The sequence below is a fragment of the Monodelphis domestica genome, chromosome 1, assembly GCF_027887165.1.
Source record: "Monodelphis domestica isolate mMonDom1 chromosome 1, mMonDom1.pri, whole genome shotgun sequence".
Classification (NCBI taxonomy): Eukaryota; Metazoa; Chordata; class Mammalia; order Didelphimorphia; family Didelphidae; genus Monodelphis; species Monodelphis domestica.
The window spans coordinates 511,756,591-511,781,622 of record NC_077227.1 but is presented as its reverse complement, the minus strand read 5'-3'; the positions used below and the strand labels follow the sequence as shown (position 1 = coordinate 511,781,622).

At 41.3% G+C, this 25,032-nt stretch overlaps 1 protein-coding gene across 3 annotated transcripts in view; it reads right to left on the bottom strand.

Annotated features, from left to right (window-relative positions):
- Window positions 1-1,987: 1,987 nt before the first annotated feature.
- The window catches only part of SCARA5 (scavenger receptor class A member 5), a 160,495-nt gene continuing 137,450 nt past the window's right edge, over window positions 1,988-25,032 (bottom strand). For 2 of the 3 annotated variants that reach the window (XM_016428334.2, XM_056813078.1), the window contains exons 8-9: window positions 10,837-11,034; window positions 1,988-2,542 (exon numbers count right to left, since the gene is read on the bottom strand). In XM_016428334.2, coding sequence (XP_016283820.1) covers window positions 2,406-2,542; window positions 10,837-11,034 — 335 coding nt within the window. In that variant the 3' untranslated portion in view covers window positions 1,988-2,405. The remainder of the gene's footprint in view (window positions 2,543-10,836; window positions 11,035-25,032) is intronic. The other variant, XM_056813079.1, reaches the window with a different exon arrangement.

The following is a 25,032-nucleotide window of genomic DNA, read 5'->3' as shown; positions in this document are numbered from 1 at the left end:
GTTCTCTCTACATTAGTGGAGACTGTAAGGATAATTTAATTTTAATCTAAATTATTTTTGGTTGCCAGAGAATATCCCAAATAAAATGCCCAAATCAGTTTTTTAATTTATGGCCAATGCCCCACATGTGCAGGAGGGGTATGGCATAGTTGGTGAGAGGAGAGATTCACTCGCTTTGTGCTCCAGAGTTTCTTAAATCTCAAGTTCTTCAAGAGAGAAGATGGAAGGTGCCAGCTCCACTTCGGGTTGCTAAAGAAAAAGACTCTGGGAAGAACATGAGAGGAGCTGGCAATGGTCCCCATGTTTCTATCCCCAGCTTGCTCCATGAGAGGCTTCAGGGAACTCCCCCTTGGGTGAGATCTAGAACATCATCCATGGATGAGCCGCTTAGAGCTCCTTCCCTCCGTATTATCTGGTGTCTATTTTCCTGGCTATATATTTCTGATTTCCATTTTGTTATCGACTTGGATAATAGGCTTTCTTGGCTAAGTGCTGTCAGTAGTAGGAGGGCAAACTGTCACACGCTGGAGATGAAGTCATAGTGAAATAACAGTTCCAAGGCAGATTGCACCTGAAAGCCACATGCCCATAACGAATACAATTTAAGGGTCCCGGTAGATAGAATTCTAGCCAGGCACCTCCTCTCTCTGAAGAGAACAGAGTGGCCTCCAGCCTGAACCTCTTGCTTCCCCTCCTGGCTGCAATGAAAGTCTCCTTTGGAGAAGGCTGGGGAGGGGGGGGGGGGGAAGAAGAGGCTGCAGTATCTATTCTGTATTCCTTCAGACCATGCCATGATTCCCTCATGGAACACGTGAGGTACAACCTTTGCTACTTGAGTATAGGATAGAGCTTGTAAGGTGTAGGTTGGTAGTACCACAGACTTGTCAGTATCATGGGGCCAGTTGTGTGTCTTTCTCCTCCCCAGAGCTAGCCCAGCTACTATTCTCTGGTCATTGCATTCCCAGACCCTCCTGGCACTCATGATTACAACATGAATGCTTGTACAGGGGGCAGCTAGGTGGCTCAGTGGATGGAGAGCCAGACCCAGAGAGGGGAGGTCCTGGGTTCAAATCTGACCTCAGACACTTCTCAGCTGTGCGACCTTGGGCAAATCACTTAACCCCCCATTGCCTAGCCCTTACTCTTCTGCCTTGGAACCAATATATAGTATTGATTCTAAGATAGAAGGCACAGGGTAGTGGATTTTTTTTATTTTTATTGTTCATAGAGTATTAGGTAGATTGCTTGTTGATATACTAAGCAATACTAAGCAAAGACACTGTTTGATGTCAATACTCAGTCTTCAGAGACCCTTGGCAATAAGATCATGGAATTTAGAGCCAGAAAGGATTTGGGGGAGCATTCCTTCATTTTATAGATAGGGAAATTCAGGTTCAGGGATGCCTAAAATAGAAGTAGCTTCCCAAGGTCACATAGTAAGTGAAAAATAACGTTTAGGTTAGTACAAAGGATCTCACATGAAGATGGTCTTTTTTTTTTTTTAATCATTACTTTTTGTCTTAGAATAGATACTAAGAATTCGTTCCAAGGCAGAAGAGTGGTAAGGGCTAGGCAACTGAGATTCAGTGACTTGTCCAGGATCACAAAGCTAGAACCTATCTGAGGTCACATTTGAACCGAGGACCTTCTATCTCCAAGCCGGCTCTCTAGCCACTGAACCACCTAGCTGCCCCTCTGGTGCTCTTTCCATAGCACCAGGCTTTTGGAATTCATATCTTCTAGTGTCTAGGAAGCTACCCATAGGCCATCCCAGCACTGAGCCACATGGCCACAGTGTTCTTCTGGGCTGTGGCTATTTTGGTGCCTTCATTTTACAAATGAACACACGGGTCCAGAAAAAGAAAAGACCTTTTCCAAGATCAATGGCTCTTGCCTGAACCTGAGTTCTGGTTGCTTGACTCTGAGTCGAGGGTGCTATCTGAATATACCAGGCGGTTGCAGAGCAGGGAGTCAAGATCAGCTCAAATGCAGTTTGGGAACTTTCCGTAGTTTTAATTATCCATGCTAGCCCCACTCCCCATGGCCACAGATAACTGAGTTGCTTTTGACACATCCCCAGCATTTAACTGTTACTGACAGAATGAAAACAAGCACGATATGGGTTCTATGGAGCTACAAGGTCAGCAAATTGTCAATCCAGTTCATCCAGGAGGAAAAAGATTTGCATTTAATCCCAGAGGCACTGTTTTTAGCAGCTGTCTAACTAGAGTTATGTCGGCTCTTAGTGGGCAGTAGGCTTAGGGGTGCAGTGCAGGGCAGGGTGCTGGGGCTGAGCAGGAATGCGAGTCTGGGCTGCCTGGGTGCAAGGTCTCAGCTTCCCCAGTGACAGGAAATGGAGCTATATTGCCAAGGCACTCTGGGCAGCTGTCATCATCTGCCCCTTCTCAGTGTCTGTTGCACGTCACCCCTGCGTCCTCTGCATGGCCACAGTTGGTCTTCCCCCAGTTGGAGAAACTGCATTGGAGGATGCTGTCTTCTGTCCCCTTGCAAGCGACGTCATCTAGCCAAATCCGCCCTGTGCCTGTGGAAACATGTTAAAAAGGGTTTCTTAGGAGATTTGTGGGAAAACTCATTGACAATGCTATAAGTCTGGGGATAGAGTGATGAAAAAGTCATGGGGTTCAAAGGTCCATAAGATCACCACCTTAGAGGTGGAAGGGACTTTAAAGGTTATTAGATTCAACCTCCTCATTTTACAAATAAGGAAACTGAGTCACAGAGAACTGAAGTGACTTACACAGAACCATACAGCTAGCATCTGAGGTGGGATTTGAATGCAGGTCCCTCTTGACTTTGGGGTACCTAGGTGACACAGTGGATAGAGTGTTGGGTCTGACGTCAGGAAGACTGAGTTCATATCTGGTCTCAGATATTTACTAGCCATGTGACCCTAAGCAAATCACTTAACCTTGCTTGCCTTAGTTTCTTCATCTATTAAATGAGGAAAAGAAGGAAGTGGAAAACCACTCTAGTATCTTTGCTAAGAAAACCCCAAAAGGGTCACAAAGAGTCAGACATGACTGAAATGATTAAACAACGATAAACTTCCTGACTCCACAATTGGCATTCTTCATGCTATTCCACAGTGTCTCCCCAAAGTGCTGTGTTCGCCTATGCTAAATAAACACTCTTCCATTTGAGACATACCCCTCCCTACCCCCAGGGTTGCCTGACCAAAGTGTTTAGAGATATAGAAGTAGCACTATTGTCCCCTCCAGAATGACTCGCTTCCTCTGCCTTAACCACCTCCAAAAAGGTTACAGATGCTGAGGTTGACGAAGTTCATCTTCATCCAGGGGTCCTAAACAATCCGTAAAGCACTTAATACAGTGCCTGGCATATAGGAGGTGTTTAATAAATGCTTAAACCCTTTGACTGTTTGAGCAGTTAGGTAGAGGAGTATATAGAATGTAGGGCCAGGAGTCAGGAAGTCTCCAATTGCCTCAGTTTCCTCATTTGCAAAATGTGGATAATTATAGCACCTACCTTGCAGTGATATGGTGAGGATCACATGAGATAGCATTTCTAATGTGCTAAGCCCAGTGCCTGGCATTTAATAAATACTAGGCATCACTACTGGTGAAGCCTATGGACCTCTTCTCAAAATAATGTTTTAAATTCATAAAATAACATATGTAGTATTACAAAGGAAACCAATTACATCGAAATACACTTATCAAAATATTTTAGAAATCAAATATATAGATCTGTTGTGTGGGGCTTGAGCTGAACTCCTGGGGTTTGGGATGGATGCCCTATGTAAGACTCCAAAACTTAGCTTAAAAATAAGAAGAAACATTTATTAATTTAGAAGGTAATGCTGAATTTGACTGGGAGGACAGCATTGATGGAAAGCTGCCTCCCGAAGGGATCAATTCTGCGGTTTTTATACTCTTTACAGTAAATGATTTGTGTCTTGAGGAGGGTATGAACTTGGGCATGGTGGGGCGTGAGGGGGTGCTGGTCACCTGACCAGGGTCAGAGCAGTGGTCTTATGTCCTGAAGACATAGGGTATAGCTCAGGGGACAGGTAGATGTCCTAGATATCAATCTGATGATAATTGGGGCATGACCAGGATATGCGTATTGACGTCCATTTTGAAACCTAGGGGAGAATCCAAGGGGGATAATTGTCTCAAGGGTCTTTCTCTTGGGTGTCCAGGGTCTTATCAGGAGTCTTTGGTGTTTTAGGGTTAGTATTCACAAGAATGCAAGGAAGCAAAGGAATTTTCCAGCATATAGTTTGACCTGAAGCACTTCTATAATTTGGGGGTACAATTGGGGGGTACAGCCATGCTAGACCCAGGCTAAGAACCCATACCCTAAATCAAGGGCCAGCTCTCTTTCTCTTCCTTCCGGATACCAGATGAAGAGAACATGTATACTCCCTAAGCTTGGGGAAGTGGTGAGCTCCCTGCTCCCCTGCCTTGTCTTGAGGGCAGAGATAAAGAGAGCTGATGGGATGGATGGTAAGCCAGCTTCATTGGCCAGTGGACTAGCTGACTTCATGGCAATGATCTAGCGTCCCAAAATTATCTATTCTAGCAACCAGAAGCTGCCTTCAGGGCTGGGTGACATTCCTCATGACAAGATGCAACACATCTTCTAAGAAATTATTCATACATACTAAGACATCATCCAGGGCGGTCCAGGAACGGGACCTCAAAAGGAGGAAGTCCGATGAGAAGGACCCTTCAATTTAGAACTGAACTAGATTAAAATTAAATGATCATAGAAAGAGAGATGTCAGGGACTTGAGAGCTCATCTCATCTGATGCTTTCATTTTAAAGAGAGAGAGAGGCACACAGCAGTTAAGGAATTTGCCCAAGATCACAGATGTATTAAATGGCAGAGTCAGCATTTGAACCATTATCCTATGACTCCAAACTCAGCATTCTTTCCACTATTCCATACCGCCTTTGGGTCAACTGGACTGACCCCAAGTTTAAAAGGATTGGCCATTTCCAAGACTATCCTGGGGTTTCAGGTTCAAGCCTACACCATCTTTCCTTTGAAATGACTGGATTTCATAAATGTCAAATGGGGATGGGGTAGGGGGATGGCAAGACTGGGATACTTTACATTGACCACACACTAGATGGCATGGTGTGTCTTATGGGCAGATGACTGTGATTCCAGCATTGGCCAGAATGACTTACATGGAAACTATTGGACAAATCTGTAAGAATGTGATTGATCTCTCTGTAGGACAGGAACTCTTCAAAGCAGGAAATACTTTTCCTCTTTCTTCTTGTATCTTTAGCACCTGGCACAGAGCCTAGTACGTGGTAAATATTTATTCCCAGAGAACAATAGGATAGAGTGAGGCATTGTCTTTGGTAAGAAATACCTGAGTTTAAAACTCAATTCTGTTACTGTGTGACTATGGGCAGGTTATTTAATTTCTCTGAAATCTTGGTTTCCTCATTTGCAAAGATTATATGTATTTGTATGTTTATTTGAAGTATTTGAAGTAATGATAATCCCAAACTTTTATGTAGCACACTATGGCTACAAAGGGGACAGTTATACAGTAAATGTAATGGTGGGGTCCTGGAAATCAGGAAGACTTGAGTTCAAATGTGACTTCAGATACTTACTGTGTGAACCTAGGCAAATCATTTAATCCTTTTGCCTCAGTTTCCTTATCTGTAAAATGAGCTAGAAGAGGAAATGGCAAACCACTATAGCATCTTTGCTGAGAAAACTCCAAATGAGGTCACAAAAAGTAGAACACAATTGAACGACAGCTACAAAGCACTATTATATCCATGACATCAAGAGTTTAAGTGACTTGCTAAAGGTCATATAACCAATAAGTGGTAGAGATCAGGTCTTCCTAATCACTGAAGCCCAATTCTTCCTCTCTTCCTCTTCTCCTTTCTCTTCCCTTCTTCCCTCTCTTCCTCTCTCCTCTTCTAACCTTTTTGGTCTTCCCCTCCACTTTTCTCCTTTTTTCTCTTCTCTCCTTCCTTCCCCCCCCCAAATAAATGTATATACTACTCATCTTTTTAAAGAATCTCACAGACATTTTTGGAAATAACTCAATCCTTTTTATCACCTTTGAAAGAGAAATTCTCTTAAAACAAAGGAAAAAGCTGAACAAAAGCCCTCAGTATCATAATCATTTCTAACAGGGTATATAATATTGTTGCATTTATAGTCCCCTGCCTTTATGATAAGAAGAGGGGAAAATATATTTCATTATCATGTTTCATTCTCTTTTCAGGGGGAACATTATAAGTTTTTTACGTACTCAAAACTTTAGCTCTGTAATCTGAGGAGCTAGGTTTGAATGCCTATTGCCCATGTGACCTTAGGCAAGACACTCAATCTTCTTGGGCCTCAGTTTCCTTATATGTAAAATGAAGAGGTGTCATGATGAAAAATGCTCCCTACCTCGAAAGAGAAAACTAATGTCCTCTAAACACAGATTGAAGCATACTTTTAAAAGTTTTCCTATTTTTATTTCTTTATTTGCCTGTTTTCTTTTGCAACATGGCTAAAATGGAAATATATTTTACATGATTCCACAGGTATAATTAATATCAAATTGCTTATTTTCTCAAGGAAGGTGAAAGAATAGGTAGAAGGTAAAGAATTTGGGACACAAGATATTTAAAAAATTTACACATAATTGGGTAATATTTAACTAAAAAAATAGAAACATATTAAAAGTAAAATTGGGGATAGCTAGATGGGTCAGTGGGTTCAAATCTTATCTCAGAGCCTTCCTAGCTATGTGATACTGGGCAAGTCACTTAACCCCAATTGTCTAGACCTTGCCACTCTTCTTATTATTGATCTAAGAGAGAAGATAAGGGCTTTAAAATAAATAAAATTCAAATAAAATGAAGGGGTTGGATTGGATAATGGATTTTAGAAGTCTGGTCTAGGCCAATGAATGATCCTAGATGTTGTATCTGGTTTCCTTTTAGTGATCTTTTCATTTATATAGTTGTAGTAATTTTGTGCATTACTCCTTTAGTCCTACTTATCTCATTCTTCATGAATCCACATAACCATCTTAAGCTATGTGATTCTTACTTAATTTGTCTATGTCTGTCTTCTCTATCAATCCACGCACCCACCCACCTATCTATCTATCTATCTATCTATCTATCTATCTATCTATCTATCTATCTATCTATCTTCCCATGTTTCTCTGGATTCCTCATATTTGCTCTTCCATGTGCAGTGCTATTTCTATCATACTAAAATGATTCATGTAATAATAAATAATAGCATTTCTATAGTTTTGTTTTGTTTTCAAACCTTTACCTTCCATCTTAGAATCGAAACTAGGTTTCATTTTCAAGACAGAAGACTAGGAAGGGCTAGATAATTGGGGTTAAGTGACTTGCCCATGGTAACATAGCTAGGAAGTCTCTAAGATCAAATTTTAGTCTTGAACCTCCCATCTCCAGCCTTACTCTCAATTCACTGGGTTACTGCCCTTCTATAGTGTTTTAAGGGTTGCAAAGAGCTTTACAAAAATTATCTCCTGTAATCTTCACAACAACCCTGGGAGGTAGGTGCTGTTATTATCCTATTTTACAGTTAGGGAAACTGAGGCAAATGGAAATTAAATGATACAGGGTTACACAGCTAATAAGAGTCTGAGGCTGAATTTGAACTCATGTCTTTCTGACTCCAGGCATAGCTGGTCTCTCTATATATATACTATATATGTATGTGTGTGTATACATGTATATGTATGTATATGTTTATATACACTGTATACACACATGTATACTTCCCCATCTATAAAATGAAGAATTTGAACTAAAGGATCCATATGGTTCCTGCTAGCTCTAACATTCAGTGATTCTATCTGTAAAATAAAGTTCATGCTTTTTTTTTTGTTTTTGCTGGGACTTGTGATTCCATTGGAATAGGGAACTTCTGTAATGGAAACTCCCTCCACCAAAGCAGAGCAATGTCTTGTCTGTAACTTGATTCTCAAGCAGTAGGCTAGAGGCATTGAAAGGCTAAGTGATTGCCCACAGTTGCATGATTAGAATATCTCATAGGTAGGACACTTTTGACTCCAAGGCTGCCTCTATCCACTACTATATTTCACTATAGATTATTTTATGTCCGTTACATTTGTAAAGCACTTAGCCCAGTTCCTGGCACATAGCAGGCACTTAGTAAACATTTATTTCCTTCCTCCTTCCCTCTGTCCTTCACTCCTTCCTTCCCCACTGCTGCCTCAACTAGGAAAAGAATTTAAGTCATATGGCAGGAACTGTAATATCCTGCCCCAATAATCCAAATTGCCTTAAGATACTTGTGTTATCTTTGAAGCTTTCTCATAAATGTCTAAAAAGCTGGAGGAGTCTTGTGGAAGTGATTATATAAAAGTATTGGCCAACATCTTGAGCAGGTGGGAGAGAAACCCCTAGCCCTGGAGCCAGAGGACTGGGGGAGTCAAATCTGACTTGATGTTGCTCGTCTGACCTCGGGCAACCGATCTATCGGTTTTCCTTGGCAAATTTTCTCTTCTGTAGAAGGAAGAGAGTAAAGCAGCCCTCTCCAGAAGTCCTCTCTAGGTCTAGGATCCCTCTCTGGGAAGCAGGCTTGTCTGCTTGTTAGCTAGCGGGTTTGCAGTGGGCCATTGGTGCCTGCCAGATCTGAACAACTTGTCTAACTTAGATCTTCTGAACAAGTTCATGATTTCATTTCACAAATGGCTTTGTTGTCATTTGTTAGAAAACAGGTTGTGGTGGGGCTTCCAACAGTGTAGTGGGAGCTATTTCTGTTTCTTCCTCTTGTAAACAATGTGACATCTATGTCTTCTAAGGAAATCTGCTGAAAACAAATCCAAAGCTTGAAAAAGGAGAGAGCGAACTGTTCTCTCCTCTGGGCTGCATTCTTCAAAACTCAAAAATCCTTCTGAACTCCCCAGGTGGCTGTCAGTTTCTAGATTTTATTGGAAAGAGGGGCGAGGGAGGACACATCATGGGAAACCAGCTGGGTTTCTGCCAGATGTTCTCAATGAACTTTATAAGAGTTGTTTAAATAAATGCCACCTGGGGGGCAGCTGGGTAACAGTGAATTGAGAGCCAGGTCTAGGGATGGGAGGTCCTGGATTCCAATATGTCCTCAGACACTTCCCAGATGCGTGACCCTGGGCAAGTCACTTAACCCTTATTGCCTAGCCCTTACCACTTTTCTGTCTTGGAACTAATACTCAGTATTGATTCTAAGATGGAAGGTAAGGGTTTATTAAAAACAAATAAATTCTATGTACACCTAAGGGACTTGGCAATGGATAAAGGAGAGAGAAAAGAGTATAAAAGATAAAAGAATGAAAGAGTCCATTTTGGAAAATATTCCACTTGGTACAATGTCAGTTTTCATCTCTGGAAACCAGTTGTTGTTCAGTTGTTTTCAGTTGTATCCAACTCTGTTTGTGACCTCACTGGGGGTTTTCTTGGTAAAGATCCCAGAGTAGTTTGCCATTTCCTTCTCCAGCTCATTTTCCAGATGAAGAAACTAAGGCAAATAGGATTAAGTGACTTGCCCAGGATCACACAGTTAGTAAGTATCTGAAGCCAGATTTTAACTTGAGTTCCTGACTTTAAAATGGACTCCAGTTTTGGTACTCTATCTACTAGACCACCTTGCTAGAAACCAGGGGTTCACTAGATTTGGAGCTAGAAGAGATTTTAGATGTCATCTTGTCTGACACCCTCATTCTATAGTGGAAGAAAGTAAACAAGGGAGAATGACAGAATTGAGACAAAATAGAGTGGCAAGGGACATCAGTGGTCATTTAATCCAACCCCTTCCTGAACGTTAATCTTTACAGACAACATAGAGGGCAAGAGGCCATTCAGCTTTCTTCTGAATACCTCCAGGAGGGGGAGATGCTCTGAGTACAGGTATATATACAGAAGGCTTCCCCACTCCCAAATTTAGAAGTCTGGATCTCATTTTAAAAGTTTCTATTTTTAAGTAAATTTAAAAAAATTACCTTCCATCTTAGATTCAATATTAAGTATTGGTTCCAAATCAGAAAATCAATAAGGGGTTAAGTGATTTGACCAGTCACACAGCTAGGAAGTGGCCCCTGAACCACCTAGCTGCCCCTTTAAGTAAATGTTAATTGTTACTGTTCATTTAGGCTATGTTCATTTCTTTAGTATACTTAATGCATAAAAATGCCCCTTAAAATTAAATATCCAGTAATAATAAATGTTCACCTTGGAAAATAAAAAAAAACATGCCTTTGTGTTCATGCACTAATGAAAGAGCTGTTCACTCCTCTGGGTCCTGAAGCAGTCCTTTCCACTTTTGGACAGCTTTAGTTATTAGGAAGTTTTTCCTTAATGAGAGCCTAAATTTCTTTGATGCATCTTCACCCATCACTCCTGGTCTTACAGTCTGGTCTCAAAGAAGTAAAATGCCTCTCCCAAATGGCAACCCTTGAACTCCTTGAATATACAGAGATTGTCACTTGTTCATGATCACATAGATAACAAGGAGCAGAGCTGGGACTTGAACCCAAGTCTACTGAAACAAGACACCGAACCACAGGCTGTTAGAGGTGAAAGGGATCTTTGACATCATGGAGTCCATTCTTCTCATTTTCTAAATCAGAAGACTGGGGCCTCAAAGAGGTTTAGTGACAACTCCCAGATTGTGCATCTATGGTAAGTGTCAAGCCTGGGACCAGAATCCAGGTCTTGGGATTTCCTGGCAGGGCTCTTTGCCCTTCCCTGTACCACATTGAAGTCTTGAGACTTCACTGGGATTGGGTTCTACTTTTCTACCAGAGACTTTTCTTTTCCATCTCCATATCTTACCTTGCCCAAATCTAGCAGTCCTGTACACCTCCTCCACTCCTCGGAAGCCCAACATCCGGCACACCACATCTCCATCCTTCTTGTCCCAGCCGTCGTCACACACTGTCCCCCAGCGCCGGTCATGGTACACTTCCACACGTCCCTCATGGGGCCCAGAGCCATTTACCAGCCGGATTGTCAGACTATCAGAACTACCTGCTGGGAGAAAAGTCACACATTATAAGATCATGGATTTCAAATTGGTAAGGGAAAAATCTAGTCCAGGTCATCTTGTCCTGTTCCATCCAGGACACCCAGGTCCAAGGAAGCTAAATGATTTGTCAGTGATCACAGTTAGCAAGTTGTGAGTCTGGATTATTAGCAATAATAATAATAACTATCATTTAGATGGTCATTAAGGTTTGCAAAACACTCTATAAATATTATCTCAATTTTATCCTCACAACTATTCTGAGAGGTAGGTACTATCCCCCCTCCCTTTTTTTTTAACAGCTGAGGAGACCTGGGTGTATGGAGCTGAAGTGGCTTGTCCAGGGTCAACTTCTAGTAAGGATCAGAAACTAGATTTGACTTCCTTGAGTCTTCCTGTCTCCAGATTCAGTTCTGTTCAGCTCTCTCTGGTGTGCCCCCTAGTTGCCTCTAGGATCCAATCCTAGGTCCAACAACTCCAAACCTGGTACTCTCTGTCATAACACTAACCTTGATCTAAGGAGACAAAAGACCCCAGCCACAGAAGTCTTTCATGCTTAGTCCCAGTTACCTCTTTTCTCATTCCCTTCCCCCAAGGGATGCAACTTCACTTTGTTGGGGGCGTCTGCAAATTCTAAGAATTTATCTTAGAGTGACTATTGAAACTTTTATTTTAGAGGGAGGGATGACTTAGTTTATGCTTTTTCACCGTCCATCACCTCCTTTAAAATTCTACTCATGCCCTTTAGTTTTATGTCATAATCATTTCTGTTTTTTCAACCTTCTTCACTCCCTGACACCCTTCCCACAGGAATACCCTTGTAACATAGCACAACATCTAGACAAAGCAGGCAGTTTTCTGTTCTAGTGCCCTGCCCCACTGTCAAGAGGAGGAAGTTTAGTTTCATTAACTGTTTTTCAAGTCCCAGGATTAGTTTCCCATTTGCTCAGAGCTCTGCTTTCTTTCTTTTCCTTTTCACTGACCTTGTTGTAATCACTGAGGATAGTGATCTCTTGATTTTCTCATTTTGCTCAGCATCAGTTCATACAAGCCTTCTCCTGTTTCTCAGGACTCACCATCATTTCCATTGCATAATAATATTAATTACATGCATATGCCACAGTTTGTACAGCCATTCCCCTGGCCATGGGATCTCATTTTTGTCCCGAGTACTTTGCTACCACACACAAAAAGTTCTGCCATAATTTTTTCTTTGGGGAGGGGGCAGGGTAGTGCAAATGAACACCCACTCTGTAATTAGTACATTTAGAAAGCTGCTTAGGTCTCCGAGACTTTGGGACTTGCCCAGGAGCACCTTGAGGTGAGCTCTCCATTTCCTCCCACAGCAGTATTGTCTAGAATTGTTTCAGTCTATGTTTGGATTTTGGTTCTGCTTTTGAGTTCCTTGGAGTATATGTTGAATGGTGCGATCACTGAGTCAAAGGATAGGAACTGTTTAGTTCCTTTACTGGCCTAATTCCAAACTGTTATCCAGAAAAGTTGAATGGATTCAGTTTTACCATGCATTACTGTATATCTTTCCATCACCCTTCCAGCTTTGACTGTTTCTCTCTCTTTCTCTGGCTGTCTTTGCCAAATTGCAGGCTATATTGTGAAACCTCAGATTTGTTTTAATTTGTATTTCTTTAATCAAATCTTATTTCATATGGAAGCTTATAGCTTATAATTCTTTTGAAAACCATTCATATATTTTGATTACCTATTTTTTGGTGAACAGCCCATGCTCTTATATAGCAGTGGTTCCTAAACGATGATCTGGGGATGTCTCTTGATGCCTAAGACTCTTTTTTTGGGGGGTCCATGGGGTGAAAATTATTTGCATGATGATATTGAAACCTTTACATTTCTAATAAGGTAAATATTGATAGATCTATCCCATGCAAATAAAAGTTATTTGGGATTCTCACTAATTTTTAAGAATATAAAATGGTACTAAGACCCCAAAGCTAAAAAATGACTTATTTAGGGTAGGAACTAGATATGGAGTGAAGCTGAGATTTCATTGACATATGGAACTTCAGAGTGATGAGGCTCCCTCTACCAAATACAGGGAAGCACCTTCTCTGCAACTTATTAACTTAGAAAGTTTCTGAAAGTACTGAGTCTGGTCACACAGACAATATGCATATTGCATATATTTTATAGATGTCACCTGTTCTCCATCCACTAACTCTGCCTAGACCTAGGGTTCTCTCTCCTGGGACCAGCCTGTTGAGCATTTACCTCACCCTAACTGGCTACTTCCATGCCATTCCACCATGTGACCACCATCCACACTATACCCTTCCCTTCTCCCTCTAGCCCCCCAAATATCAATCAAATAAATGCTACCATTCCTGAAAAGAACATGTCAATCACCTGCTCTCTGGCTCCAGTCCCAATTCCCTCTGACTTCCCTGTCTAAAATAGTCCTGAAGGAATGGGCTGTTCAGAAAGATAGGTAATTGGACGGTAGAGATAGAGTAGTGACAGAGGTCCAGGACACAGGCTTTGTCCTGAGTGGAAACGCACTGTGGTAATCAGCGGGTAGCATGAGGTCACTGGATACCAGAGTGGGAAGAGTTTATGGAGGAAGAAAAGGACCCAGAAAGGGTAGGTGGTGGGTGGGTGGGGACCAACTTCAATTTACTCAGTTTTGTCTTCAGTTGGCCCTGAAGGTGAGGTTGGTGGTTATCCATGGATGCAATTAACAAGTTTCTGTCTCTCTCTGTCCCCATAATAGGTCGATTTCTCAGGAACAGAAGACCACATTTAACTAACCAGATGCCTGCTGCTAAGGACATTTGGTAAAGGAAACTGTTCCTCCCTAATGACGAAAGTAACTTAGGAGTTTCAAGTAATCAATGGCCCCTTCATTGTCTAGACAGCTATTCATGGAATTAACAGACCATATGGAGAATTTTCACACTCCCAATAACAACAATTTCCAATTACATGGCATTTTGAGGCTTACACAATATTTTCTTCATAACAACCCTGGGAGGTCAGGAGGGCAAGTATTATGGTCCCTATTTTACAGATGAGGGAACTGAGGCTCAGAAAAGCAAAGACTTTGATCAATGACATATGTAAAACCCAGTGGAATTGCATGTCAACTACAGGAGGGGGAGTTGGAGGAGTAGAGGGAAAGAATATGAATCTTGTAACCATGGAAAAGTATTCTAAATTAAATAAAATCCCCCGCCATAAATAAAACAACAAAAAAGTCAAATTTAAAAAAGAAAAGAAAAGACTTCCCTGAAGTCACACAAGAAGTAAATGACAGAGATGAGATTCAAACTCAGGTTTTATGATCTCAAAATCCAGAGTCTTTCTTTATCACTAAACCACACTATCCCCTAGAAATTTTATGTTATTATAAATGCTTTGCATGATTCTTCAATGCAATGCTTTCTGCCCAGCAATATACTCTTCAAAGCAGGGAGAAAAAATTGTCATTCAGTTTTCAGCCATGTTGAACTCTTTATGGCCCCATGTGGGGTTTTCTTGGCAAAGATACTTTGCCATGTCCTCCAGCCCATTTGACAGATGAGGAAACGGAGGCAAACAGGGTTAAGTGACTTGCCCAGAGTAACAGCTAGGAAGCAACTGAGGTCTTCCTGACTTTGGACCCAGAGCTCTCTCTGCCACACCACCCAGTGAACGCTAGGAAAGATAATGTTAGAAAGGAATAATGGAAAGCAGCATCAAATCAAATAGCTAGGAGAGAAAGGAAGTTTGATGGAAGAATTATAAAAATACTTCCTCAATGCCTTCTGAGATCCTGTGTGGGGCTAGATAGATTCTTATGTTGTGTTCTAGAGCACTTTTTGTACATGGGCATACAATGTATCAAGATGTATGCTCAAAGACAATTTTGTCACTTTTCCACCCAGCTAGGTGGCATGATGGCTAGAGTGCTAGTCCTTGGAGTCAGGAAGACCTGAGTTCAAATTTGCCCTCAAACACTTACTATGGGTGTGACCCAGAGCAAGTCTCTTAACCTGTTTGCCTCAGTTCCCTCTGAAGGAGGGAATAATGATGGCACCTCCCTCCCAGGAGTGTTGTGAAAACCAAATAATCACCCAGAAGCTTAGCACAGTGCCTGGCACATAGTAAATGCTATATAAATAAATGTTCGTTATCATCATTATTATTAAACTCATAAAGCTTTTCATCTAATGTGCATTTTACTTTTTTGTGGCCTTTTAGGACACCTAACTGGACTTTTCCACTTGAGAAATTACAGGATAGAACAAAGAGAGTTGTCAGTTTGGGGGGAAAGGGCCAAATTTTTAAGAAGCAGATCAGGAATTCTCTTTATGATGTTTGGACCATTAAGTAGTTTGTGAATTTTCAAGTGTTTTAAGCTCATAGGGATGTAATTATGGCAAGCTGCCACCAGGGGATAGTGATTTTTTTTTTTTTGGTTATGGTTTTGTAGTTTGAACAGTGGGGTGTGGATAAAAAACTGGGATTAAATATTGTAACATGTTTTCCCACTCAAATATGCTTTTTCATTAATGTGGACCTTGCTAAAATAGCCAAACAAAAACATTAACTGGTACCATCATAACAAATTAAAAGGATGCGCAATTTGAACAAGATTTAAAGAAATTCAAATACATATACATAATTCAGTACCCTTCTCATTAGTTTTTAACTATTCAAATTAATTGCTTAATTTAACTCTGTTTTTTTTTCCCTCCAGGCTCTTCTGACCTAGGAATATTTTTTAAAATCTTTACCTTCCATCTTAGAATCAATACTATATATTGGTTCCAAGGCAGAAGAGCAGAAAGGGCTAGGCAGTGGGGGTTAAGTGACTTGCCTGTTACAATGGGAGTTACAAAGCTGGGAAGTATCTGAGGCTTAATTTGAACCCAGGACTTCCTATTTCTAGGTCTGGTTCTTAATCTACTAAACCACTTAGTTGCCCCCATGTAGGAACTTTCTTAAGATTATATGCTTCAGTGAATATGATGATTTAGTCATCCTTATATCTTCTTACAACCTAAGACACAGAATATAAAGTACTCCTTGTGCTTTCTTTTAGCATATCCCAGTATTGCCTATGCCTTGACCCACTTCCTTAGTGTCTCCCTTGAACTCTGTTCTCTTTTTCCCCACTTTGAAACCACAACCTAAGAATATTTTCTCCGTGTAGATATTGAGCTATGAAAAGAAATGAAAAGAGATGTATATTTAAAGATTCCAATAGAGTAAGCTTAAAGTCTCCTGGGGGTACTGTTTTCTGGTTGATGGCATATGGAGGTACTCTGATTATAAAATTTCAATTTTACAGAGAGCTAATCAGTCCATTGATGTTCCATGTTTTATTCTTCACCCAGGAAAAGCAGCATACTCCTACTTATCTCTGGCAGATGGTTTTATTTTGAAAATTTTTAAAAATTTTCTTTTCAGTTCTCAATTCTCTCCTTCCCTCCATTTCCCTAGTGCATTGAGAAGGAAGGAAATACAATACTTATTATGCATAAGAAGCTATGCAAAATATATTTTCACATTAGCTATGAAACTTACTTTTTTCATTGTAGATTTATTTCACTCAGTTCAGATAATGAGTGAGTTGGATTTGAATTTCATGGAGTTGTTATTAGACAATTGTGGGGACTGGTGACAGTTTGAAGGAAATAGGCTAGTTATGTAAATGAAACCTGTACCTCATGGTAGGAACTTAATACATTTTAAAAAAATGCACAGAAGTGAAATCCAACCCCTTGGATGGGTTGTATTGCTAACTCAGAAAACATTTTGAGATCTTGCCCAAAGGTTTGGTTAACGAATTCCATTTGCCCATTTGTTTAGGGTTAGTAAATAACAAACAATTAGGTTTGAGTAGTCAAGAAGATCACAAAAGGGTTTTTAGAAGCATAATATGCTCCAGGGTCTGTGATCAAACAGAATGTCATTGGGGGTCTCAAGTCTCTTCCCTTTCCAATCCATTCTCCATAAAGTTGACAAGCACAGATCTGTTATTCCTCTAATACATTCTAGTGGATTTTTACTGATTTTAGAATAAAACATGGACTTTGCTGTTTGGTTTTTAAAACCCTTAACAACTTGGCCCCCTCCTATCTTTCCAGCATCATTACTAATTACTCCCTTTCTCATGCTCAAAGGTCCAGACCTAGCTAAACTGGACTTATTTCTGTTCCGTATACAACAAATTCCATCTCCTTTCTTGGGACGCTTGCTTTGGCTATCCCCCATATCCAGAATATACTCCTTACTCACTCTTCCACCTTATAGAATTCCTCTTGTCTTTCAATTACCCCATTTCCAATCCCCTGCTTGCTAGGGCTCTCCATGTGGATACATGTGTATGAGTATCTGTCTGTCTGTCTATCTATCTATCTATCTATCTATCTATCTATCTATCTATCTATCTATCCATCCATCTATCTATCTATCTATCTATCTATCTATCTATCTATCTATCTATCTATCTATCTATGTCTTCTCCCAAATAGAATATATTATTCTTGAGGGTATTGATTACTTCACTTTTTATGTATTTGTATTCCCATTAACGGCACACAGTAGATGCTGAATAAGTTCTTATTGGACTGGATACCGACATCAGATGTAATCAGGAATCCATCCAGCTAGGTTCACTTTGAGCCAGTGTAGTAGAGGTTTAGTTTGGGTATAATGGAGAAAGAATTGATGATAAATGCCCAGGAGGTAGGAGGGTGAGATGGATTCCTCCTTCAGTCTTCTTTAAATATGTCTCTCCACTAATCCTGTCTTTACTCCCCTCTAATAACTGATTTAATGGGTGAACCTCTTCCTTTGGGGAAAGAGAGAGAAATCAGCTCTCTCCCCCTTCAAAATGACAAGGAAGTCAATTTAGGATAACTGACAACTTTATTCTAACAAATGGTGGTTAGGGGTAAGATAAGAAAGATATCTGCAAGATAGGAAAGAAGGTAAAGGAAGTCCCTGTCTATCTAAAATAACTTTCCCCCCTCCCTCCAAAGTTTAGAGACTCAGCCTTGCCAGCCTGGTCTCTGAGAGGTTCAGGGTTTTGTGACCCCTGGTCTATCACAGAAGAGCCAGTGTCCAGACCTAGGGTGTCACAGGAGCTGTGTGAGATCTTCTGATGCTGTTCTTATTCTTCTCAGTTTCTGCCACAATTCTTGGTGTCTTGGAGGGGAGGAGGATGGTGGTTAGGTTCAATGAGGGATTTGAATAGCTCAGGAGAGAAATCTCTGATCAGCCTGTCACATTTGCTTTCTCAAGATAGAGATCAGCTTCCTCCTACCTAGAATCTCTCTTCCCTCAAGTTTCCAAACCTCTTCAACCATCCCCCACTGTGGATGTAAACCTTTGCATGTCTTCCAGGCTCTGTCCTTCAAAGTCTCTGGATCATTCCTCAATCACACCAGTCAGACTCCTGGGAGCTGTCCTTGGTCCCTGGATTGGGTGGGGCTAGGAACATCCTATGCTACCCTGCTTTGTCACTGGCTACCAAGATTAGTGTCAATCTCAGGTCACCCTTGATCAAAAAACTGAGGAGAGATGAGCCTAGAACCAAGCAAACAGAGTAGCCCAGGACCTGCAGTCAGACCTGGGTGTTTGAATCTTAGCCCAGATACTTATTAGCTATGAGCTTTGGGGAAATAATTTCTCTTCTCTGGGTTTCAGTTTTTCATCTGTAAAATGAGTGGGTCAAGTTAGATGAACTTTAAGGACCTTCTAAATTTATATTCCTATGAAAGCATTTATTAAACCTACTCTGTGCCAGGCACTGTGTGAGGGACTGGGGATCCATTTAAAAAAATTAAATTATATAGGTTTTGAACAATGATACATGTAAAACCTAGTGGAATTGCTCCCTGGCTACAGGAGTGGGGAGGAAGGAGGAGAAGGAAAGAATATAAAGTGTGTAACCATGGAAAAATACTCTAAATTAATTAAATAAAAATTTAAAACAATTAAATTATACAAGCCTTGCCCTCACATTCTACTGGGGAAAACAAGACAAATGCAGATAGATGTACACAAGTGCTCAGAATATGTACAGAATTAATACAAAGTAAGTTTTTAGGGAGATTAGGAAAGGCCTACTTTAAGATCTGATACCTGATTGTGCTTTGAGGGAAGGTTGGAATGATATGAGTTGGAGATAAGGAGGAAGTGCTCCAAGTAGGGGAAACAGTCTGTGCATAGAGAGGAGATGGAATGTTGTATGTGGGGAATAGTAAAGATTCTATGATATGGCATACAAGAGTCACAATGTAAATGCATGGGTTGTTAGTCATCATAGAAAAAGTGGTCATGCAGGTACCGGGGATCCAGACGGAGAAGTTAAGGTCAGACACTGGGGCATTAGGCAAAATGGTGGTGAAAGGACAGCTACTGTGACAGAATAGAGGAGATGAGGTGGGTGTCCAAAGGGCCTTAGCAGGCAGCAGAGCACAGGTAGAAGTTGTCTGGCCTAAGGGAATAGGAATATCTATTGGGATAGATATGAATGGTGTCTAGAGATCTGGTACAAGCCACATCTTAATAGCTAATATTTATTTATCTTTGTCTATTTTTAAAAACACCTTACTTTCTATCTTAGTAACGACTCTAAGACAGAAAGACAAAGGCTAGGCAAACAGGTGTTGAGTGACTTGTCCAGGGTCACATAGCTAGGAAATGTCTGAAGACATATTTGAATCCAGGTCCTCTGGACTTCAGACCACTGTCAATCCAGTTTCTACCCACTGTGTTACCTCACTGCCCCAGTAACTAATATTTATATAAGACCTACCATGTGCTACCACTGCCCTAAACAATTTAGAAATACACAAAACAATAAAACCAGGCCATCCTCTTCTAAATTAAGGAAAGCCTGTGTGATGGATCATAACACAGAATTATCACCTCTCAGAGTTGGAGGGGGACCTGAGAAGTCATCTAATCCAACCTCTAACTGAGCAAGAATCTTCCTAGAAATAAAGTGGTCATCTAGCCTCTGCTTCGACATCTCCAGTGGAAGGGAATCCGTTGCCTTCTGAGGGAGCTCACTCCACTTTTTGACAGCTCTAATTGTTAGGGAATTTTTCCTTACCTGGAACCAAGATCTAACTCTGTGTACCTCCCACCCATTATTCCCAGTAGCAGAACAAGTATAATCCCTTCTCTGTATGACATTGGGATGTCCACTCTATAATAGATACTATTGTGGGGGTATATTTGATACTTGATAACTAATGGATTATGCAGCTATCCTCTTTTTGCCTATCCTTCCTCCCATTCCTCCCTCTCTCCCAGCCTCCCTTGTCTTTAGCCTATTCAGCTTCCCTCCCCCTTTCTTCAGCCTCCTTCTAAGTCACTCAGGGTGAGCTATGATGTTTCAAATGACACAACCTTTATCTTCTTTTATCTCAAGTAAGGGGTTCATTTGGGGAAGACAGGAATGGGGGTAAGAGGGTTGGAGGTTCCCTATTATCTACAGTGAACCTTAGGTTGGAGAATATTGAGAGAAATGACAATTCAGTCACTACCAGAGCAAGTCAGAGAGAGAGATAAGGACTATTGTCCTTCCCCTCCTGCCTTCAAAGTTATCAGGCCACCTCCAGCCTGATTACCCCAAGTCCCAGAGATAAACCCAGCTTCTTCCTTCAAAGTCACCACCATCAGCCAAGAAGCCCAGAAATCTGTCAGCAGTTGACTCTTGCCTTCAACTGTTTCCCAGTAACATTCCAAAATGGAATCTTCCTTTGATTGACAGCTAATCAACCTCCAGCCATTGCTTCTTGTCTTGCTGCATGCTTTCCCTCTGGCTTTTGCATGCTTTCCCAATTCCTCTTTCACAACTCTGAACAGTGGCACCCAGAACAAGACCAGTGCCCTTACCTGTCCCCACCTACCAAGACCTGGGGCCATCTGCCACGATGACAATAAAGAAACTGAAGTCATTAGGTTGATTGTGCAACAACTGCCTACTTGTTCCTGGGGTCACTGGATAGAATCTATCTAGAATTCTGTAAAAGGCTTAGCTTTTCCTCTGAAGGAAAATAGTTCTAGTGGAGACAGATCCAACATGGCAGATATCACTGCTCTACATGCTGTGAAGCTGCTTTCTTTTTTTTCCCACCCCAGATCTCCTCTGCTGATGCTTCCCTTGGGCAAAATGTGGGTTTGCAATACAATCCTGTTTGTGACGCAGATTGCCCCTTCTAGGAGATTTGGGGCGTGCAGGCGGATGCCCAATATACAAGCTCCAGTGAAAAGGTCCAGGAAAAGGATGCAGGGACAGGCAGACTGGAAAGCTCTATTCCCAGGCTTCAGTTTACATGACTCCTCTTCTCTGCCTGGGCTAGATGCCTGATTGACACTATTATCCAGCAAGGGGCTTGGAACCTCTCCAGATGGACTCAGACAGTGGCTCCCTCTGTAGCCTGGGGTGGAGCCCGTGACTGGTTAGGAGGCTTGGGTTTCTGTGGCTGGAAGGTTTAAGTGATGGCTTTGTCTCAACAGCTCTTACCCTGGGGGTGAAGCTTCCCCACCATGCAACCAAGAGCATTTGGAAACTGTCTCACTCAATGCAATGTTTCCGGTTCTAACTAATCAAATCCAGTGCCATTGTAACTGTCCAAATCTGGATGGAGGCCCCTGGCTGGCCTGCTGTGACAAGCTGCTGTTTCAGAGTGTCCTTCCTATGTGAGATGTCTCACAAATGACCCCTTCACGCTCATCAAAACAGGCCGTCCAACTAGCTGGCAGTCAGGACCTTGGGGTCCTGATTTGGAAGAAACAAAGTGGTGTCATGGATAGAAAGCTGACCACAGAGTCAAGGAGACCTCAATTCAAGTTCCACTTTTTATTTTAAAGTCTTACCTTCCATCTTAGAATGAATACTTCTGGATTGAACAGAGTTTGGGCCTCCCATTCTTGGGTTGAGACCCTGCTACAAACTTGGGTGTGATTTTCCTACAGCAGCTTGGGGAAATCAAGACTGCAGGAATCTCACATTCTAAAGGCAATCTTGCAAATGAACCAAATGGAGTCCTATTTCCCACCAGCTGCCATCTCTATTGGAAAAAGTTTGGAGTTATTTCTATCAATGTTAGGAATTTGTCTGATGCTAGTGATCTGTTTTCCCATCCTTCTCACCTTCAGGTTCTAGCAGAATGGGAACGCAATCAGAATGCTCTCATAAGAACCTAAGGATCTCTTCTTGCGGTGTCTGAGGTTCTGTTCTCAATTATTCTTGGTGTTTTCCCCTCTAGGTCAGAGCCTTGGGCACTAACAGGAAGAAGTGTTCTATCTTTTTATGTCTGAGAGGCAGAGGAACATTATTTGGAAAGAAATAAAAATGGGAAAGTAGGAAAGCTACTATGATTATCTGTGGATGGCAGAAAGAAATTGGGAGGCAGGCCTGACCTAGTTAGGTAGTAAAAGGTCATACCCCTGATAGAAGTTACTTTAGGAGGCAGCTAGTTGGCTCAGTGGGGAGAGAGCTAGGCCTGGAGATGGGAGGTCCTGGGTTCAAATGTGACCTCAGACATTTCCTAACTGTGTGACTATGGGCAAGTCATTTAACCTTTATTGCCTACATCTTACCAATCTTCTGCCTTAGAACTAATACAAATTATTAACTCTAAGATAGAAGGTATGGGTTAAAAAAAGAAGTGGCTAAAGCAATTAGTTTGTGTGTGAGCATAGCTCTGAAGCTCCCCTTGCCCTCTCAATAATATCAGAAGATCTCTGGGCCCAGAGGAAAAGTTTAATCTTTGAAATACAAGTGCCATAAAGGGCAGAGTAGCACAGGAAGTTGGAACTGCTCTGAGACTCCTCTCAAACCAACATTAAAATAGCACCTCAAAACAAATACTGGAATCTCAGAACCAACTAGGAGTTAAGTAACTCTCCTACAGAAAACAACTTGAAAGGTAGGTAGAGGGTGAAGAAGGGAATTGGAAGTGGGCACAGAGGAGTATAAGTCACCCACCCCACCACCTGGTTCCAAATCTGGGCACAAGCCAACTTCAAAACCCAAGAACCTTGCCTAAGTCAATAGCAGAGCACCCCATACCTACCCCTTGAAGTCCCAAACTCTGGCACAAGCCTGTAGTGAGGCCCACAAGTCTGTGGCACTTGGCCCATTCAACCTGCCAAGAAACTCCTAGCCCCAGGGCAAAGTAGCTCACAGCTCTGAGCTTTGCAAGCCATCAGCAGTGCCTAAGAGAGTTTAAATCAGCAGCTTCCAGAACTCTTAACCCACAGACCATCTTACCACCTTGGAAGAAGTGAAAGTTGTAGAAAACCTTAACTAGAGCTGAGGGTAGCAGCAAGGAAAAACTGAAGTTTAAGACAGTGCACCTTCTACTCTGAAAACAAAGCACATCTTTAAGATAAAAGTAAAATGAAATACAAGTGCCACCCTCTACCCCACTGCCACCCAAGTAAAGAGAAAACATGTTTCGTGATTCCTTATTCCATGTTACAGCTGGACGCCACTCCCCACCAGGATTTTCTCACTCTCACTTACAAACTTTAGTCAGATCTCTTTTCAGTGTCTCTGGCTTTAGGGAATACATGCCATGCCCTGTTTTCCTATTTCTTCTCTCCCTGCTTCAACAATGGTGTAGAGTTCATGATGATCCCTGAACCTACTGCAGACTTAGACCACCATTGTTCTGCATCTGTGACAGGGCAAAGAAACAGAATTCCTAATTGGGAAGGGGGCAGGGTTTCTCCTGCTGCTCAGCAAAACCCTATTTACTGATTTTTTTCTATCAAAGCACTATAAACATCCTCAAACATACCAATAAAATGAGATTGTTTTGAGAACAGACACATATGCTTAGTGAAGGATTAATTATCTACTCTTCATCATATCAATGGGAGAGTCATATGGTCTACATGCCTGCCCAGTAAGTCACAGATGTCCCAGATCCCTGGATTCTCCCTGTGACTCTTGAGTTATTGAAAACATTCCCTTTTGGAGCCTCAATGCAAGGTAGCATTGGAATGACAATCCTGGGTAAAAAGAACCTTTTGGTTTATAGAGTTTTATCCCAAAGAAAGGGCAAACAACTTGGCATTTCCTTTGCTAGTTGGAAGAATGAGACAGCAGGGGGTGCTGTTATAAAGCACTATCACTGAGTCCTTTATGGATTACAAATGACTATAGTGACATTGGTTATCCCTTTTGCAGGCAGTGATGATAGCACATGTGGAATGTATACTAATATGTATAGGCTCAACTGCCAACATCCACACTGAGTGCATTAAAGATAATGATTTAGCTTGGCTTGTTCACCATTTCTTACTAATTTATTCTACAAAAGTACTATAAACATCCCCAAACATGTCAATTAAAAGAAACTGTTCAAGAACAGACGTATATACATGCTAAGTGAAAGAAGAATGATTTCCTCATCATATACTGAAGTACTGAATATATTTCAAAAGCTATTTTGAATCTTAGAAAATTAAGACTAGGAAGGACCTGAGATATCATCTAGTTCCATCCTTTTCATTTGATAGCTGAGGGAGCTAAGGCCCAGAGAGGATAAACAACACATCTAACGTGAATTCAGAGTAATTCATTGTGAGTTAATGGTAGACTCAATAGTAGAATTCATCTTTCTCAACTTCTCCCTAGACATCGACACACTGGGCTTCTATTCGAGGTAATGTTCAATTAATGAGATGCTTAACTTCTACCTACATCTCCTAAATTGGAAATTCTGATTAAATCACCTCAAAACACTGTTTTAAAATCTTGCTATGTTCTGATTTAGAAAAAAAAAAAAGCTATGTCTTAGTAAGCTTGGATTTGTGATTGGAAAGCAAACTGGCCCCTTTCAGAAAAGGTAGCTGTGAGGAAGAAGATATGTCTGAACCAAGTTTGTGAATAAGAGCTGAAAGGGGTATGGTTATAGGTCAATGTGTATTTAAATTAATTGGGCAACACATAATATCTGGCAATCTCTATTGGAAGGAAGAACCTTGTAATCATCCAGCCAAGAAGCTAAGTGATT